Source organism: Schistocerca americana, chromosome X (genome assembly GCF_021461395.2).
Source record: "Schistocerca americana isolate TAMUIC-IGC-003095 chromosome X, iqSchAmer2.1, whole genome shotgun sequence".
NCBI lineage: Eukaryota > Metazoa > Arthropoda > Insecta > Orthoptera > Acrididae > Schistocerca > Schistocerca americana.
The window spans coordinates 186347243-186367813 of NC_060130.1; the positions used below are offsets into that span (position 1 = coordinate 186347243).

Consider the following 20571-nt stretch of genomic DNA (forward strand, 5'->3'; position numbering starts at 1 on the left):
AGAGAGCGCAAGCATTTGTCCTGAATATTTTGTATAGAAAATGTGTTGAAAGATTCCTTTAAGATGATACTGTTACTGTGGCGATCACCTGAGAAGATCTTTTTGCTGTATAAACCATGTTACATAACTGCACCAACTTATGAGAATGAATCATATGTGTAAACACAACTATTTCCTACTGCACTTGCAGATTTTGTTGTTTATTTGTTGGTTTATAACTTAATAAGTGTATCAGCTTCTATAGAATTACTTATATTGTATTCAAAGATGGACAACTTCTCTACTGAAAGGTAAAGAAGATGCTTATTTGCAAGAACATTATATTCAATTCATAGTCAATTCCACAAATGATAATGGCATGAAGTGCTTGATATGCATGAGGCATTAACTTAAAAACACTATGGAAGTGAACTAAAAAGAAGTGAAAGATTTTACACATGAAGTAAATGCTCTCATTTCTGACTTCTGACAATCAGCCACCCCCCTCACCCCACCCCACACACACCAAAAAGTAGTCAGGAGAGCATTATAGTAGTATCAGATTACAAGTTCCTTGGCTTCTTAAGTTCTACAAACAATTTTTTAATAATCTGGAAATTAACAAGAAACTCTATCCAATTATAGGTCTAACGATTACATAAGAATTGATGTAGTGTAATATGTAGCCTATCTAATGAGAGGCACAATCTTATAATGAAAATTTACTTCAGGATAATTTACTTCCATCAGCATACAAAGTAAAAGATATCTTCTCAGACTTAAGTTATGTGACTTGCTTATGGAAAATTCTCTGTCTTTAATGACATCACCAGCAATGGAATGTTAAACTCTAATCGTCCTTGCAAAATTTCTGTCTTGCTATGTTCATATCAACCATATGATATGCAGCACAGAAATGCGTCTTGAATATGTAACAGAAGACATCAATGCAGTGTGTATGATAGCTTTTATTCTAGTGTCACACATTGCTTAAAATATAGTAACAGGATTTTTATGTTTTGAGTTAATATTCCAACTGATGTATATTTATATTTTCCTTTCTGCAACTGAATCACAAGAAAATTACACATTTGTACTTTTTGTTTTTTCTTCTATATTGCTACATCAAAAATAACTGTTTTCTTCTGGTTGTGGTCTCTGTTTTAAAACTTTCATGGTCAAGGCAACACATATGTCCCACTAAAGTAATATGCAGTGGGTACTGTTGGGATATTTATGACCCATATGTGTTTAGTGCTCTCTTCTACTGGGAACCTGGTGAAAATTGGGTGAATATGTACTTCTGCTGGCTTGTATATCATTTGTAGTTACTGGGATGTATATGCCCCAGTAAACATCAAAGAATGTAAAAAAATGATGTTGGTATGGAATATGTCAAAGGCATTTTTGAATTTTGTGTTGAAAACGAGTCTGAAATATTTCATATTTTAAATTGTCATGGGAGTAAATGTGTTTTGGTACTGATTTATTATATTCCTTCCATGGTGACCACCTCAATAAAGTTTCCCTGTGTACAAAACATTAAAAAACATGGACTTGGGACAAATCCGTTCCACCTCACTCACTTTCAAAATCAATCAACTTCTATTTTTTGTGAGTGAAAGCATAATGTTGATCATGACAGAAGGCAATTTTTGATCATTTATGTTTGAAATAAATGGAAAATGATTTTTAACCACAAGAAGGATAATATACAGTAACATAACAACTTCACTATTTATCCTATTTTTAATGTTAAATGTTATAATTTTTGTGTTCTATCACAGAACAGTGGAAACAACTTACAGCTGCTGCTGCCTGTCATTCAGACTTGGCTATCCCACAAAAATGCTTTGATGGCCTTTTTAGGAATTCCTCATGTTAAGATAAATGATGTCTTTAAATGGGGTACCCACTATCTCCAGTATTTCAAAAAAATTACTTCTAGTGAAAGAATGTATTTTCTTCTTAAGCTCACATCATTATCTCATCCATATCTGTGTAATCATTTTGTGGCATAGCTTCTGTTATATTATTCATACATTGAATTTATACAGTAGTTTTATTGATACTATTATGGTGGTTCAAAATTACATCTGGACTGTAGCAAATGTATTAACAGGGCTACTGAATTAATTTAAAAATTTGCTCAGAGTTTGGAATGTGTCTAACCACTGCAGGGAAAATATAGTAATAGGGTTATATGTATTCAAAACAAAAGAATGTCTTGTTATAGACAGTCTTCCCTCAAACGACCATTAAAATTATGCAGCACACAAGGTTAATATATTTTTCAAGCACAGAAGATTTACATTTTAGAGTATTAATGTACAAAATTTAAATCATAATTAATTGCACTGCTAGTATTAATAAAAATTATAGTGTCAAAGGGCCATAGATATATTTTCCAAAAGATAGTCAAAGCTATCATAATTTTAGAGGAAATGTTTTAATCACTATAATTAAAAATGAGTTCTCTTTTTAGGCTGTACACAGGAAAAGCGAGTACCAGTAACCAACTCACTCAGCTAAAATGTACACTGAACCACAACCTTAGGTGTTTCAACATGCTGATGTGTTCTCTTTTTAATAAATCTGATGCCGTGACTGACACATAATTTTGAAATAATAATCAGAAAACTGTTGTACAGCAGTATGTACACTAATAGCTGTTACTGACATTATTTTGCTGGTGATATATTAATCAAGAACATCATTTGCTTTAGAATATGTATACTGAGGTTACATATAAATTAACACCTTATCAGACACATAAAAAAAGGCTGATGCTCTGACTGCTGCTGACTGTGGGTTTATGGACATTAAACACGTAAAGTTAGGAGTCTTCTATTCATCCACATCTCCCTCCTCCTGGATGGAATCACTGGATCCCCTCTCTCTGCATCTAGATTAAAGTCTATGTGCAAGTGTGGGAAAGTTTTGTAAATGTATGCATAGCACATATATGAGGTGGGTCATGGGTACCAGGCTGGTTTTTACCTATTGGGCTATGGGAAACTACCTGAAAATCACATACTGGCTGGCTAGCACACCAATCCTCATCCTCAGTGTGTAGGGCAGATTTTAACTGTTTAACTGGGGCCGGCATGCCTCTCTGTCCTGGAAGGGGTGCTTTAATCTTCTGAGAAAAATTGCTGTTCCCCAATACATCACTTCTGCTTACTAAGTGTGATGCTTCATATTTAAGCCAGTATTTAGTTATGTAAGTAATTCAGGATGGAGTTTTATTTTAATATGAATATTACGCTTCACAGTAGTAAAATGGATTTGGTGTTCTAAACTATACAGATTATTTTCTGAAAAATGGAAAATACGGTACGGTTTTCAATTTCTTTCAGAAACTCTAAGGATTTTTTTCCTGTCTTACACTTAAGAACAACTTGTTATGTTGTTTTTGACTAGTATACAAAAACCAAATATTGATTCTATACAAAGATGAAAGAACTCAGTGTGGATAATACTTTTGTATTTTTATGATGTGGCTGTATATTTTCTCATACAAAATAAACTTGATTTTGCTATTAACCACCATCACTATTAAATACACTCTAAGTAAAAAAAAAGGAAAAAGAAACAATGCACTATAAAGAAATTATCCAAATGGGACAGAAATTGATACATGATGTACATGAGCAGGCAAACAAATGATTGTAATTTCAGAAAAACTGGATGATATTTTCAAGAGTAAAAGCTTCACAAATTGAGCTAACCAATAATGCATTGACCCACCTCTGACCCTTATGCAAGGAGCTGTTTGGCTTGGCATTGATTGATAAAGTTGCTGGATGTCCTTTTGAGGGATTCATGGCAAATTCTGTCCAATTGGCATGTTAGGCCATCAAAACCCCAAGATGGTTGGGCGACCTGCCCACAATGCTCCAAAGGTTCTCAGTTGGGGACAGATCTGGTGACCTTGCTGACTGAGGTAGAGTTTGGCAGGCACAAAGACAAACAGTATAAACGCCACCTGTGTGTGGGCAGGCATTATCTTGCTGTAATATAAGCCCAGGATGGCTTGCCATGAAGGGCAACAAAATGGCATGTTGAATATTGCCAGTATATCATTGTGCTGTAAGGGTGCTCTGGATAACAACCAAAGGGGTCCTGCTATGAAAAGAAATAGCACCCAGATCATAATAATTGGTTGTCAGGTCGTATGGTGGGTGCAGTCAGGGTGATATCTCCCTGTTGTATGGGGCGCCTCCAGACATGTCTTTGGCTTGGAATCTCATTGACTGGAATAGAATTGTTGTAAGTGATGAGTCCCACTTAAAACTGAGCACATCTGACCAGTGAAGATACTTTTGGAGATGCCCTGGACAGCAGTCGGAAACCAACCTGACTGCCATCCACCATATGGCCCGACAACCAGAAGTGATGGTCAAGGGTGCCATATGTTTTCATAGCACAACCCCTTTGATTGTCATATGTGGCACCCCTACAGCTTAGTGCTACACTGATGATATTCTACACTCCATTTTGTTGCACTTCATCGCAAATGATCCCGGACTTATATTTCAGCAAGATAAAGCCACCTCACCTGCACACAACAAGAGTTTCTTCAAGCTTGCTAAACGCTACTTTGGTGAGGAAGGTTACTAGGATCTCTCCCCAACTGGAAATATTTGGAGCATTATGGACAGGGCCCTTCAACCATCTCAGGATTTTGATGATCTAATGTACCAGTTGGATAGAATTTGAGATGACATCACTCAGGTGGACATCCAACAACACTGTCAATCAATACCAAGCCAAATAATGGTTGCATAAGGGTCACAGGAGAAATACATGTTACTGACTTGCTCAACTTGTGATGCTCTTTCTTTTCAATAAATCGTCCAGATTTTCTGAAATTTTGGTTGTTTGTTTGTCTGTATATGTACATCACATCTATCAATTTCTGTCTCATTCGGATAATTCCCTCATGGTGCGTCACTTTTTTTCTTAGGTTGTGTTAGACGTGCAGGTGCATGAGTGAAGGCTTTTTGAGCTGTTGACTTTGCAAATTATACTTACTAATTAATATGGAAGAATAAATACTGTAATAACTTATCATCCTTGCTCTATAAAATTATTCAAAATGGATCCAACACATTGTTTCCAAGGAATGGAGCCTGTACATTATGTCCTGAGCACCCTGTACAAGAACTGCCAGTCAGTTTCTGATCTGACCATATGTTTGAGTTTCTTCTTAATTTTTCTACATTGTTTCTCATTCCTTATATGGGGATTTCATAACAATGGGGCTGGGGAGATCCTTTGTTAAATTTAATCTAGTACTATTAAAATGAAGTGAACTTTCAGTAACCACAATGTCAAGTGGGTCAACCCAGTAGCATAGACTACAGCTGCTGCATTCCTTCTTCCAGTGCCATACTATAAAATCTTAGTACTTGTCATCTGAACATTTCTTCTCACATGTCTTACTACCTTCTGAACAACTTTCTTTTACATCCAGTTACTTTCATTTCCTGATTTAGCTGTCAGTCCTTACATTACTTTTCCTTAGCTGCCTTGTGGTATACTTCATTTGTTTTTACTACATTTTCACGTGAAATACATTCACTGAAGGAAAACCATATCTATTCAACTCAAACAGATGCTTCAGTAAAACAGGAAACACTAAAAATTATCATACATTTTCTATCTATATCAGTAAATTCATTTTTGGTTTAGCTTTGTTTCAGTTAAGGAAAATTTTACTGTCACAGAGACAAACTAAGGATTATATAAGTGTGGCAGGTGGCAATACCTTTTCTCTTCTTCCAGTCATATATGAAATACATTACTGTCTTCATATAAATTGCTTTCCTGTCAAGGTTTATGGAGAGACACATGATCCATAGAAGAGTGGCACAGTTAGTTATCAAAAGGTTTAGCTGCAGCACTGTGCACTTCTTTTTGTACTAAAGACAACCTTAATGTGGAGAATGAATGCCATTTTTACTTCTAGTATTGTAATTATGTACATAATTGTTCCTTTTGAACTGCAGTGGATTATTTACAAAAACTTCATGAGGGAATAAATATGCTGTGAAGCAGTAGTCAGAATACCCAACTCATTAGATACATGTCTACAAGATCATGGGTAAGCACCAGATATTATTCTTACAGCACGTTTCTAAGCAATGAAGATTTTGATTCTTACGGATGAGTTACCCCACAATATTATTTCATATGACATTATTAAATGAAAATGTGTAAAATATGTCAACTTACAGATTTGTTTCTCTCCAAGATTTGGTATGATTCTAAGTGCAAATGTGGCTGAATTAAGCTGTTTTAGGAGTAGCAAAAAGTACTTTTTCCAGTTGAAATTCTCATCAATATGGACACCTAAGAATTTTTATTTTGTCTTTACCAAGTGTTACAATTATATAATAAAAATTAAAGGGTAATATTGATTGAATATACACTTTTATTTAAGATTAAGACTGCATTTTGATTTTTATTAAATAGTGTGTAAAGATCACTGATATTTTCCAGTAATGATAACGAAAATAATGTTACACTTATCAGTGGAGTAGTATCCTTCCTGGGGGTGAGACCATTCACAGAAAACAAGTCTATGATTGATTTAAGAAAATTATCTACCATTTCTTCTGCTGGGGTATATATGCTTGTATTGGTTACAATACTGGCATCATCTGCAAAAAGAACTAATTCTATTTGTAGAAAAAGACAGATTGCTACTTACCTTAAAGAAGACATGGTAAGTTGCAGACAGGCACAATTAAAAGATACGTACATAAAGCTTGTGGCCATAGTCTTCATCAGTAAAGGAGAGACACACACCATTCATACACACAAGCTAGCATATCTCATGCACACATGACCGCCAACTCTAGCAACTCAGGCCGGGATGCAACTACAATGCGGAATTCAAGCAGCTATCTGGGTGGGGCAGGGAAGAGGAAGGGATAGTAGTGTACAAATGGGGAGCGGGCAAGGACTAGAATGCCAACAAGCACAGTGTTAAGGAGGTTGTGGTGCAGGGAGGTGCAAAAATGGAGATGAGTGGGGATAGATGGGCAGATGCATTGACAGTGGCAAATAAACACGAGTCGGAGATGGGAATGGGGAGTAGATGATAGGACAGAGGGGGTGTAAACTGTTGGGTGGAGGGCGTGGGGGCAGTATACTACTGTAGGTTGAGGCTGAAATGATTATGGGAGTGGAAGTGTGTTGTAAGGACAACACTCATCTGTGCAGTTCAGGAAAACTGGTGGTGGAGGGAAGATCCAGATGACTGCGGTAGTGAAGCAGCCATTGAAATCAAGTGTGTTATGTTCAGCTGCACGTTGTGCCAGAGGACGGTTTACGGTCGCCACAGTTTGGTGATGGCCATACATCCTGGTGGACAACTGGCTGGTAGTCATATCAATATAACAAGCTGTGCAATGATTGCAACACAGCTGGTAAATGACATGGCTGCTTTCACTGGTGGCCCAGCCCCTGATGGGATGCGATAAACCTGTGACATGACTGGCATAGGAAGTGCTGGGAGTGTCGATTGGGCATGTTTTGCACCTGGGTCTTGCACAGGCATATGATCATTGTGGCAAGGGGTTGGAATGGGTAGAGGCATAGGGATGGACTAAGATGTTGTGGAGGTTAGGTGGGCAACAGAACACCACTTTCAGAGGGGTGGGAAGTATCTTGCTTAGGATGTCCCTCATTTCAGGGCACGATGATAGGAGATAAAAGCCCTGGTGAAGGATGTTGTTGTTGTTTCAGGCTGGGGTGGTGCTGGGTGATGAGGGGGACACTCCTTTCTGGCTGGTTCTTGGGGGTGGTGAGAGGATTGGGGGTGTGAGGGGAGATGGCATGGGAGATCTATTTAATACTAAGTCTAGGGGATAGTGCTTTTCTCTGAAGGCCTTGGTGAGACCCTCAGCATACTGAGCAGGGTTTTTTTGTCAGTGTAGATATGCCATCCCTGGGTTGTCAGGGCGTGTGGGAGGGATTTTTTAGTGTGAAACGGATGATGGCTGTCAAAATGCAGGTACTGTTGTGGTTAGTGGGTTTAAGGCAGACAGAGATGGGGACGGAGCCATCAGACAGGAGGAGAGCAACGTCTAGGAACGTGGCACATTCAGTTGAGGAGGACCATGTAAAGTGAATGGAGAGAAGGTGTTGAGGATGTGAAGGAACAAAGATAGGGTGTCTTGGCTCTGAGTCCAGATCATAAAAATAGCATCAATGAACCTGAACCAGACTAGGGGTTTGGTGTTTTGGGAGGTTAGGGTGGTTTTCTATAGCCAGCCCATAAAAAGGTTGGCTTAGGAGTGTGCCATGAGGACCTCTGTCCACATTAAACCCACCAGCCACCAACTCTACTGCATTTTGGCAGCTGTCATTCCTTTCCCACAAAAAAAATCCCTCCCATACAGCCCGGCCACTCAGCGACAGCATATCTGCAGTTACAAAAACTCCCATGCTCAGTATGCTGAGAGTCTCACAAAAGCCTTCCCAGACAGGCAGTATCCCCCAGACCAATTGTGCAAACAGATCTCCTGTGCCATTTCTCCTCACACCACCAATCCTCCCTCCACCCCAAAGAACCAGCCACAAAGTAGTGTTCCCTTCATCATCGAGTACCACCGTGGACTGTAACAACAATTTCCTATCATCGCGCCCTGAAATGAGGGACATCCTACCCGAGATACTTCCCACCCCTCCTAAAGTGGTGTTTCATTGCCCACCCAACCTGCACAACATCCTAGCCCATCCCTATTCCACTCCCAATCCCAACCCCTTGCCACAATGATCATATGCCTGTGCAAGACCCAGGTGCAAAACATGCCCAATTGACACTCCCAGCACTTCCTACGCCAGTCCTGTCACAGGTTTATCCTACCCCATCAGGGCCTGGGCCACTTGTCAAAGCAGCCATGTCATTTACCAGCTCTGTTGCAATCACTGCACAGCTTTTTATGTTGGTATCACTACTAACCAGCTGTCCCCGATGATGAATGACCACTGCGAAACTGTGGTGAAGACCACTCTGTGGCACAACATGCAGCTGAACATAACATACTTGATTTCTATGGCTGCTTCACTAGCTAAGCCACCTGGATCCTTCCCTCCAGCACCAGCTTTCCTGAACTGTGCAGATAGGAGTTATCCTTAAAACATATTCTCCGCTCCAGTAAATATCCTGGTCTCAACCTACTGTAACATACTGCCCCCATACCCTCTACCGAACAGCGTACACCCCCTCCTACCCCTCTGTCCCATCATCTCCTCCCCATTCTCATCTCCCAACCTGTTTATTTGCCACCCTCTGCCAGTGCATCTATCTTTACCTGTTCCTCTTTTTTTTTTAATTCTTTTTTTTTCTTTTTTTGCCCCACCTCCCTGCCCGACAACCTCATAATGCTGCTCCTGTTGGCATTCTAGGCCCTGCACATTCGACCGGACAGCATTTGTCTCTCTCCCCACCTGTACATTATTATCCCTCCCCCCTCCACCGTTTTGGTGCTTGCATCCCACATGATAGTTACATTCTGGGCTGAGATGCTGGAGTTGGCAGTCATGTGTGCATGAAATGTGCTTCCTTGTCTGTGTCAATGGTGTGTGTCTCTCTTTTACTGGTGAGGGCTGGTTTTATGTAAGTTTCTTTTAATTGTGCCTGTCTGCTGCTTAATGTGTCTTTTTTATGGCAAGTAGTGACCTGTCTCTTCCTACATTGCTGATATTCTTACCTGGAGGTCCCATTTCTTAATTCTGCTTGTTGTATATTAGACAGGAGTTTGTTTATATATATGAGGAACAATAGTAGACCTAAGACTGAGCCTTGGGGAACCCCATATGTGATTTCTCCCCCATCAGTGAGAATGATGCCCCCAGACTGCATTGCTTGAATTACTAAGTACACGTTTCTGCATTCTTTTGTTTAGCTCTCATGTTATTCGTTGGTTTATACCCTAACCCCATAAAACTTCAGTTTATATAGCAGACTACTGTTAGGAGAGTGCTGTGATTCGCATAGCCAAATGCCTTAGATCATCCACAGAAAACACCAAACAGTTCTATTTTAATATTTCATGCTTGTAAAATCTGGTGAGTGAACATGTAAATGGCATACTCAATTGGTCAACTGTTTTGAAGTCCAAACTGTGATTTACTGAGTATATTACTGCTGCGCAGGTGGCATACTACTAAAAAATATATCATGTTCTCAAAAGTTTTGGAAAATGAGCTCTTTATTGGAACAGGTTGCTATTTATTAATATCTCTGCTATCACCTTTCTTATAGACTGGTTTGACAATGCCATATTTCAATCACTCTGGAAAAATTATCTTAGTTAGTGATGTGTTATATATTTCAAACAAGATAAGGCTTATTGTATGGGAACAAATCTTTAGTACTTTATTAACACCATCAAAACAAGATGAGTTTTTATTTTTGAGAGAATATATAATTTTCTTAATTTCTAAATGAATTGCTTTATCAATGCACTGTTGTGATTTTTCTCTTGAACTGTTTGTCCCCAAACTTTCTACTATATTTAAAAAATAACTCTTAAAAATATTTATTACCTGAGACTCATAGCCTTTCCATAGTGATATTATTCTGTTTTGTGGTTGTTTGTCCCATCTGTCATTTCAATACCTTCCATATACCCTTAAATTTGTTGTTTGAATTACTGATTTCCAACATTATGTGCATGTTCCTTGATTTTTTAACAACTTTCCTTAGTAATTTTGATTAGTTTTTGTAGCATGCAACTACTGCAGGATCTCTGCTTGTTCCTGCCATCAGATATATTTCCCTTTCCTTTCACAAGATACTTCAATCTCTCTACTGATCCATAACTTTTTACACTGCTGTTTAATGTCCTTTATGATTAGCTTTTGTGGAAAGCTGTTTTAAAATAATGATCTCAATATATCATGCCATAGGTCAAATTTTATGTCATATTTGGTTCATTATAAATTTCATACCAAATCATCTCTTGTAAACTATTCTTAGAAACATTTGTCCTGGAGTCATTAATTATTCTAAACTGATTTGCACTTAAGAGTAGCCATACTGTAATGCACTCTCTTATCCATCCTAACTAATTGTGCATCACTATCAGAGAGAGCATTTGTTACTTGGTAAACTGTTATTTTCTTGCTTTGAGCTTCACCAAAGCAGACATTATCAGTTATGGTCATATTGTCTTTATCTACCAGTGTTGGAAAGTTAATTACTGAGATCAAATTCTAAGGCATCCAGATCATTTTTCCTATCAGAATCTTTTAGAAAATCTACATTGAAATCCTCATAGAGTGTTAACTGCTTGCTGCTGTCTATTAGACAACATAGTAGGAAATCTAGATTTCTCATAAACAGTTAAAAAAACTATATACAGTTACAATTAAAAGTGAAATACTCTTCAAAATTAATTGCCAAGCACTCATTTGTATGTGCTGATCAATACAAAATCTACTCATCTCAATGTTTTTAAACTTGTGTTCTGTCTTAATATAAGTAACAACTCCTACTTTTCCCATGCTAGTTCTGCATGTGGGAGCTTTATATGTAACTTACCTAAAATATGCAATTTAGTGAGCACAAGAACATCACAGAGCTGTTCCTGCAAGTTCAGTGGCAGACACTACAAGAGAGGTGTTGGTCATAATGAAAAATCAATCTCATAAGGATGCTTACAGAAAGTCATTTTTCTTGCACACTACTAAGGAAAGGAGGTGAGGAGAATGGGATGGTAGTTAGTGTTACATCAAGTGTTCACCACCACACTAACATGTATTACACAGTATATGTAGATTTATATGGCAAAATTGTTTTCAGTAAAGTTAAAAAAAGTGCATAAAAATGAAAAATTATAACGTATACTGTGCATATAATACATTTAAGAATAGCCCATGGTGATTTTTAATTATTAGAAGAAAAAAAAACAACTTTGAAGTAATCTGATGGAATCTCTGTGGCAATATCAGGTCAAAATAACTAAACAAATAAAGATATGTGTTTTCACCATATGAGTGGTTTCATTCAAACCAATTAGCACTTAAATTTGTATGTGGCAGTCAAGTTCAGATCACACAAAGCTATAAAGTGGACAATGGTAAAACAAACTGCCATAGACTGCTTGAGCAAATTATTACTTCTTGCAAAAGACACATTGTATGAGTACACTATGCATACCTAAAAATAAGTTAGGGATACCCAGGCAGTGTCTAAGTACAGCTTTTACAGTATGATGCCAAATTCTTGTATTTCTATCATTTGCATTGTGATGATGCAATCTCAGTGAAGACTTGAAGCAAGTACAATTTGACAACATATGACACACCAGTAAATTACATGATAAACATTCTTCTCCAGTGATTTACATTTAATTTCTTCTCAATTGTAACTGTGTGTAGTGTGCATAACACTTAATGAAAGAATTCAAATCTTCCACTGCATCAATTCAGCTGCCACAAGAAACTGACTATATCATTCTTCAATGATGCATTCTAATAAAAAGGATAGTACAAGAGGCTGGCAAGGTGGCATCAATAGCTTTAAATTTAAGAAATATGTGTGTACTAATCTGTTTGTAATTACATAATGTAGCAGTGTATCTAACTATTAACAATGTCTTTAAATTTTACAGTCTATCAAAAAAAGAGAAAATGAGGGTATGGATGCTAACATATTATTTTTACCCTGTGTTAAGACTTTTGCTCCCAGTTGCCTACCACTGTAGATGACTTGTAGAGGTGAGATTTTGAGAGAATCTGTTTCACAGTGTGTTCCAGCTACACTTCACACCAACAAAGAAAGTTGTGCATGGGCTTATTAGTGTGTTAAGAATTCCAGAAAATCTTGGCACTATTGCTAATTGATCTAGGGGTAATAACGGTTGAATATTACATGCTGCAAGCTGTTTCAACATGAATCCTATCACACCCAATGAAAACTTTCGAACTGAAAGAATGAGGAAAACTGTATCACTAACAGTATATACTGTTTTCTTCGTATGTTTTTACAGCTCTTTATAATTGAATTGTGAACTGTTATGATACAACAAAGGAAAGAAATCAGATGATACTGTTTTTCTAACAGAAATAAAATCATATTTGATTCCATGATAATGAATGCTGAAAGACAGATAAAGATAATGATTTTTATGGCTGCAAAGTCACAAACATCCTGAAAGAATCAACAAACATTAAATAAGTGGCTGTAACAGCCCGAGGGTTGGAAATAATCATATGTCTGCTGCTAGTGACATGATTTAGGATATCTTTGAAACATATTATACCAAATAGAGCTAACTATGAAAATTAGCAGAGTAATCCAAAACTTGAAACGGAAGTGGGATTTCTTCAATAACATGTAGATATGACAGTTATAATTGGACTATTCTGCTTACACTTGTGATAAAAAGTGTATAGGATGAAATCCAAATTTTAATTAACTACAAATTCCTGAAAAAAAGCAGATATATGTCAAATAAAATTACATATTGCAATTTTTATTTCTATGCTGTAGGAGGTAAGTCATCATTGATTATATTTTTGGTAGTGGCAGGTGCTGTGGGAAAGGAGGAGGTGGAGGTGAATATATTAAACCAGTTAAGGAAAGGAGCTTTCCTTTGATTTAATTGCACATACATTAAATGCACTAGCGAAACTACTTAAAAATGCAACTAATTGGATGTTTTTCAAGAATATCAATGAGTCATACAGCAAAAGGAGTTTCTTGTCAGTCATAAGTGTATGAATGGAAAAGATCTATAACACTCTAAAATGGCCCCCTTGGTGTTAAAATGTCTTTTGAAGAATTAAATTCTGTATGAGATTTAACTGGACTGAAGAGCACAGGTGCATTCAATGATAAGCTGTTATGAGTATCACAGGTGGAATGTTGCTTCTTAATAGCCATCAGGACATCTCACCACAATCTGACTGGGCAATGTTCATTTCACTTCAGTGAAATTCTTGGATATTTGCAACTGCTATTATGGAGAACAAGGGCATTAGGTTTTTCACAGTTAATTAATCCAATGAGGTACACTATGCATACACTGAGAAATTCAAATGTAATCAAATTCAAGATGCATGCTACAAAGTTGAGAAGTTGAACTCTGTTCTCTATAATCAATGACAGAGTAAAAGTTTGCCAGTCAATACATGCGTCAGATAATGTGTGAAACTGTGAACTACCATGTCCTCTGAAGACTGAAGGCTGGTCACCATAAAACAAATCATTGTACCAAAAGCTTAAGTGAAACACAAAGTTAGAATATTTTATAACACATGAGTGTCCATTACAATAACTAGTTTGCAGTGCCGTCAATTGATTTCCGTTACATAGCTTCTAAGCAAAATGACACTGGAATATTACACTTTTTTAAATGTATGAGTGTGAAGATTATACAGTAATTATCACTATTTCCTCACCCACTAACTTCTCAAATAAATTTTGGATTGGCATAGAGGGATGGCTGTTGACAGTTGCATGCAAAAATGAACCTTCTGATCATCTTTAAAAATAAAAGTTAGGGACAACAATATTCATATTACTATTAAGCCTTTAAATAAACATAAGATTATGAAAACTGTGGGACTTTATCAGAATCCAACACTATTGACGCTAAGGAAACGAACAAGAACTGTAGTAGTTGTGGGCCACCCATGACATCAATAACTAAGATGGCACTGAGAACCAGACCTGCATTAGCTGCCAAAAACAACTAAAGATGAGAACCAAAGTACAGAAATACAGTGACTCTGAATTAGACATACCAGCATAACAGTAAGTTACTGAGGGAGAAACAATGGAACATTATTGATGTAGAGGCATTTTTTATCCTATGATTCATAGCCCCTCATTTTTGAGACTCAACACTGGTGGATTTTATTTTCTGTATTAATTATTTCTGTGCTTACATAAATAAAACATTATAGTTTGACACAGTGTTATATAGCTCAGTGTGTGTGTGAGAGTGCTGAATCAATGTCTATTGTTACATTCCACAGTTATATAAGGGGCAGTCAAATGAAAATGAGACAGATGAAACAAAGTAAGCAAACTGTTTGACATATTATGTAAAGGATAGATTACTACTCACCGTAGAGCAGAGATGTTGAGTCACAGATATGCACAACAAAAGGAATGTCAAACAGTTAAGCTTTTGGCTAAAAAGGCCTTCTTCCAAATTAGACAAAACAAACACACACACACACACACACACACACACACACACACACAGACACACACACTTATGTAAATGCAACTCACAGACGCATGACCACTGCCTGGCTATCAAGGCCAGAGACAGTGGTCATGTGTGGTTGAGTTGCACTTGTGTGTGTGTGCTTGCAACTCACAGACGCATGACCACTGCCTGGCTATCAAGGCCAGAGACAGTGGTCATGTGTGGTTGAGTTGCATTTGTGTGTGTGTGTGTGTGTGTGTGTGTGTGTGTGTGTGTGTGTGGTGCCTAATACAGAAGAAGGCCTTTTCGGCCAAAAGCTTACTTCTTTCACAATCTTTTTGTTGTGCCTATCTGCAACTCAACATCTCTGTTATATGGTGAGTAGCAATCTATCCTTTTCGTAATATTGTCATTATTCCATCCTGGATTTTCCATTATTTAAATAAACTGTTTATTATTTTAAAAGTAATCACCATAACTATTAATACATTTATATCACTGTAAGACAAAATGGTCAATAATGTCATCGAAAATTTTTTCCATTACCTCCAGAACCAAGGTTGTACCCAGGCATACATCTCTCATCCTAAGCATATCGACAGGCACCTATGTCTTCCTTCAGGACTCCAAAAATGTGGAAATCACATGGGAAGTGATCAGGACTGCCTGATGATTGTTAAGGGCTTCCCAGCAAAACTTCTGCAGTGGAGTAGAAACAAACGTGGCAACATGTGGATGAACATTATCATGCAATGCTATCTGTCAACATTCCTGGGTGTTTGGACATGATAGCATGCATCAGTTTTTTAAAACCCAAGTACCATTGTGCATTAATTGTGGCACCATGCTCCAGAATGTCAATGAGTTGTGGGCCTTTTAGTCAAAGACTGGCATGCCTCTTGTTTCTATTACACTGCAGATGTTCACTGGGAAACTCTTACATGTCTTCCATACAGTCCCAATCACTCCCCATATAATTTAAATATTTTTGGAGTCTTGAAGGAAGACATTTGTGACTGTTGATTTGCTTCAAACAAAGAGGTGCATGCCTGGGTACAATCATAGTTGTCTTGGCAACCACAAACATATTTTCCATGGAGGCATTGTCCATCTTGTCTCACAGTGGGATAAATGTGTTAAAAGTTATGACATTCATTTTTGAAATAATATACAGTTTACTTACCTTTCTCCATTTGTCTCATTATCATTTGACTGTCCCTTACATACGCTCATTTCAAAAAAGTTACGTGTTTACTCAAACTGTCTAAAATGTGTTTCCATTAAAGTAAGAAAGAAATCTATACATAAGGTTAGATTCTGTGAGGTGTGATGTTTTCTTCAGAGGACATTATTTTTCATGGGAGGTGACCAACACAGTCTTTGTGGTACAAATTTTATCTTAAATATGCATGAAAAAATGTTCAGTTGAATATGAAGGATTTCACAATAACAGCAAAGGTTACAACTTCAGCTGTTGCTTAGGTAATATTTACCTATAACAGAATTATAAACTGGAGTATTTTAGGTAGCTCCAGCAGCAATGGCTACTTAATAGTCATGGTAGTAATAGTGTGTTAAGTATTCAATGTCAAATTTCTCACTAAGCAGTCTCACTACTGAGCACCCTTACATCAGCTGAAATGCCACCAAACATTGTAGTTATATTTGCTAGAGAAATTAATTTCTAAGATGTAGTCATCTGCACCAAATGTCATCTCGTTAAAAATTATGACATGTTTGTCTTCACAATGAACAGCATTAGGATAAATGAAGTATAACTGTAAAATTCTCTGTATGGTGACTATCTGAAGCAAAAGAGTTTTCTTTCTATATCTTCCATTCTACATTGTAGTAAGGTGCATTACACACATGTAAAGATACTAAAAGACAAGAAATAGGTCCACATACATGAAGTTATATGGTTCATCATCATCATCATCATTCAAGACTGATTATGCCTTTCAGCATTCAGTCTGGAGCATAGTCCCACTTATAAAATTCCTCCATGATCCCCTATTCAGTGCTAACATTGGTGCCTCTTCTGATGTTAAGCCTATCACTTCAAAATCATTCTTAACTGAATCCAGGTACCTTCTCCTTGGTCTACCCCGACTCCTCCTACCCTCTACTGCTGAACCCATGAGTCTCTCGGGTAACCTTGCTTCTCCCACGCGTGTAACATGACCCCACCATCTAAGCCTGTTCGCCCTGACAGCTACATCTATAGAGTTCATTTCCAGTTTTTCTTTGATTTCCTCATTGTGGACACCCTCCTGCCGTTTTTCCCATCTACTAGTACCTGCATTCATCCTAGCTACTTTCATATCTGTAACCTCAACCTTATCGATAAGGTGACCTGAATCCACCCAGCTTTTGCTTCCATACAACAAAGTTGGTCGAAAGATTGAATGGTGCACAGACAACTTAGTCTTGGTACTGACTTCCTTCCTGCAGAAGGGAGTTGATCGTAGCTGAGAGCTCACTGCATTAGCTTTGCTACACCTCGCTTCCAGTTCTTTCACTATGTTGCCATCCTGTGAGAATATGCATCCTAAGTACTTGAAACCGTCCACCTGTCCTATGGTTATGTTGCTCAAATAACTCTTCAACATATGCATCAGAAGAAAATGCTTAAAACTTTTTATGCAGGAATAAGTTATTATTTTTAAAAATTTGACATCACATACCTCAAAAGTCCACATTGCTGTGACTTACATTTAGTTGCTAATGAGAGGGAGAGAGAAGAGAGACATCATGTGTGTGTATGTGTGTATGTGTGTGTGTGTGTGTGTGTGTGAGAGAGAGAGAGAGAGAGAGAGAGAGAGAGAGAGAGAGAGAGAGAGAGAGTGTGAGAGAATGAGGATCACCTGAAGGGATAACAATTTTGACTGATTCCCAACTGACTACTTTCGGCAAATGAGCCACACAGGTGAATATATTTAAATTAGCTGAATATAACTATAATTCTGCTTTCTTTAGGCATGCACTTCCCACTGTTACAAAGAGTAGGGTACTTTAAATGAATATTGACATACAGAAGAAAAATATCAAATGCGTGCACTGGGAATAGTGAGACAGAATTCATACAATTCGTAATTTGCAGTATATTGTGCAAGAAATGAACGATTTACTAGCAATATATTTCTGCAGCACTAAGGTGGCCTCGAATACTTCTTTGAATTTCAAAATAGCTTTGGAGTAATGCAAGTTTTATGAAAATAAAAGTTAGGTACTTTCTATATTGATAGCTTGTAGCAATGGCCACCTGCTCAGTTTGCTAAATATTCTGTGCTTGTCAAAGAGAACTGAAGGGAAAACCCTTATTAAAATCCCTTGTATTGCACAAAGTTCAGCTAACCACACAGTATTTATTATTTGCAACCATACATGAGGGCAACTGTTCACTGTATTGATATTTGATACAAGTGGTTGTACAGCTTTCAACAGCTCTTGCCTCAATTTAACGCAGTTTCCATATTTCTTTCACAGCAACTTACATATACTGCCTGTGGTGTCACAAAAACCCTGCATCCTTCAATACTTTGTCAAAGGAAAAACATTTTGCTTGCATATTTCAACTATTTCCCTCCACTTAACTATAACTTCACAACACATTTTGACTGATTAATTTTCAAATGAGCCATAACTATTTTGGTTCCATAGTACAACTGCTCTATATCTTTCTGCTTTTACTGGTCATTAGATAAATATATATGGATTTTATATAACCCAGTCTCCAAATAATATTTAATTACAAATAGTTTTCTGTCAAACAGCTGCACATAAACATAGCACTGCTTCTAGTGCATGTATCAAAACTGTACCATTATTTTAAGATTTAGCAAATGCATTACAGAATACTAAAAGATAAAGTAGTTCTCAGCACAAATGACTTCATACAATGACTGACAGTTCTCATGTAGTAAATTTCTGCCCAATGTTCCCACAAGGATATCAAGAAAATTTCATTCCTACATCATTTACTTGACATGTAATGTTGTTTTCCTGCACCTAGCCTATCATATCCATATAGATGCAGGTTTTTGAGTGCTACTAATTTGAAAGTTATACAACTTTTTACTTTCTCTTTTTCCCTCTTTGTTTCTGAAGAAAGATATGTGTTGTGATATGATATGCACCACAATTATAAGAGAGAGATGTACATGTGTGTACTTCCTGGCAAACAACAGTGAAAGTTGACACAAAAAATAACCAATACACATAGATTACAGAAGTTTAAAAATGATCTGACCCTATCAGTTACTTCCCATATTAGTTCATTTACATTAATATAGTCAATTGAGCAATTAATAATTAATAATTTAACAAATATCTGAAACTAATAAAGTATTACATTTGAGAATTTTACCTGTAATACTACACAGGAGTCTCAGAGTTGGTGCATCTCCTGAATACTGGTTGATCATGCCCTTGTTTGCTGCTTGTGGAACAGGGATTGTCAGGGTAATCGGTTTATGAAACTTTCTCCTTCGAGGTTCCACTGTTACTATTGGTGATACAGCAACCCTATTACCTAGAAGCTTCGCTGTGAGTTCAGCTGCAATTGGCTGTGCCTATAAATCCAAAAAAAATTGACAAATAAATAATGAACAGAATCTTAGATCACCATCCTCTAAAATATTTTGGTTTAAATAGGTGCATATCTAGAATAAACACAAAATGACTCCAGACCTTGGACAATCTACAACACTTGACTAACTGTTAAGGTGCTGAACTTTCATCACAGAGATTATAATTCTGTCAAATCATTCTCATGGATACCCATTGCAAATTATGCTAGATTATTAGAGAAACTACTAAAAGATAAATAAGCATTTTACTAACAAAATTTTCATCTTTTTCACATAATATGCTGACTACAAATTGTTAGACTTTTTTCCTACAACATCTAACTTTTTTCCAAAATACGCTTATGGCCAAAACATTATGACCACTACCCACTCCAAGGTTGAATGCCTCCTGGTGGTGTTGTGGGTACGTGATGCAGTAAGAAAAGAATGTAAGCAGAAGAGAGATTAAAAGGCTGTAATGGTAGTGAAGATATGGGTCGCAAATAATGGAATCCACTGACATAAGCTGGTTTGACAAATGGCACATTGTCATGGCCCTGCAGCTGGAAATGAAGCTGGTCACCTCTTTGTTTACTTCTGTCATGAGCACCTATGGAAAGTGGTTGAAGGATGGTGTATGGTATTAGACAACCATGTCTCATCACAAAACATAGAGGTCAGAGGATCCCCCACTGTGTAATGCAGGATAGGCGTTGATCTGTGGCGGATCTGATTACAGATCTAGTGGAGGCACAAGTGTTTCAGAGCACACCATGCAAACGCCATTGTTGAGCACGGAGCTCCATATCACATGATCTTACGTGTTCCTGTATGGA

General features: G+C 37.3%; 1 protein-coding gene across 5 annotated transcripts in view; it reads right to left on the minus strand.

Annotated features, from left to right (window-relative positions):
* The window catches only part of LOC124555163 (ankyrin-3-like), a 904646-nt gene that overhangs the window by 382905 nt on the left and 501170 nt on the right, over positions 1-20571 (minus strand). For all 5 annotated transcript variants that reach the window (XM_047128986.1, XM_047128985.1, XM_047128988.1 and 2 more), the window contains one exon: positions 19534-19738. In XM_047128986.1, coding sequence (XP_046984942.1) covers positions 19534-19738 — 205 coding nt within the window. The remainder of the gene's footprint in view (positions 1-19533; positions 19739-20571) is intronic.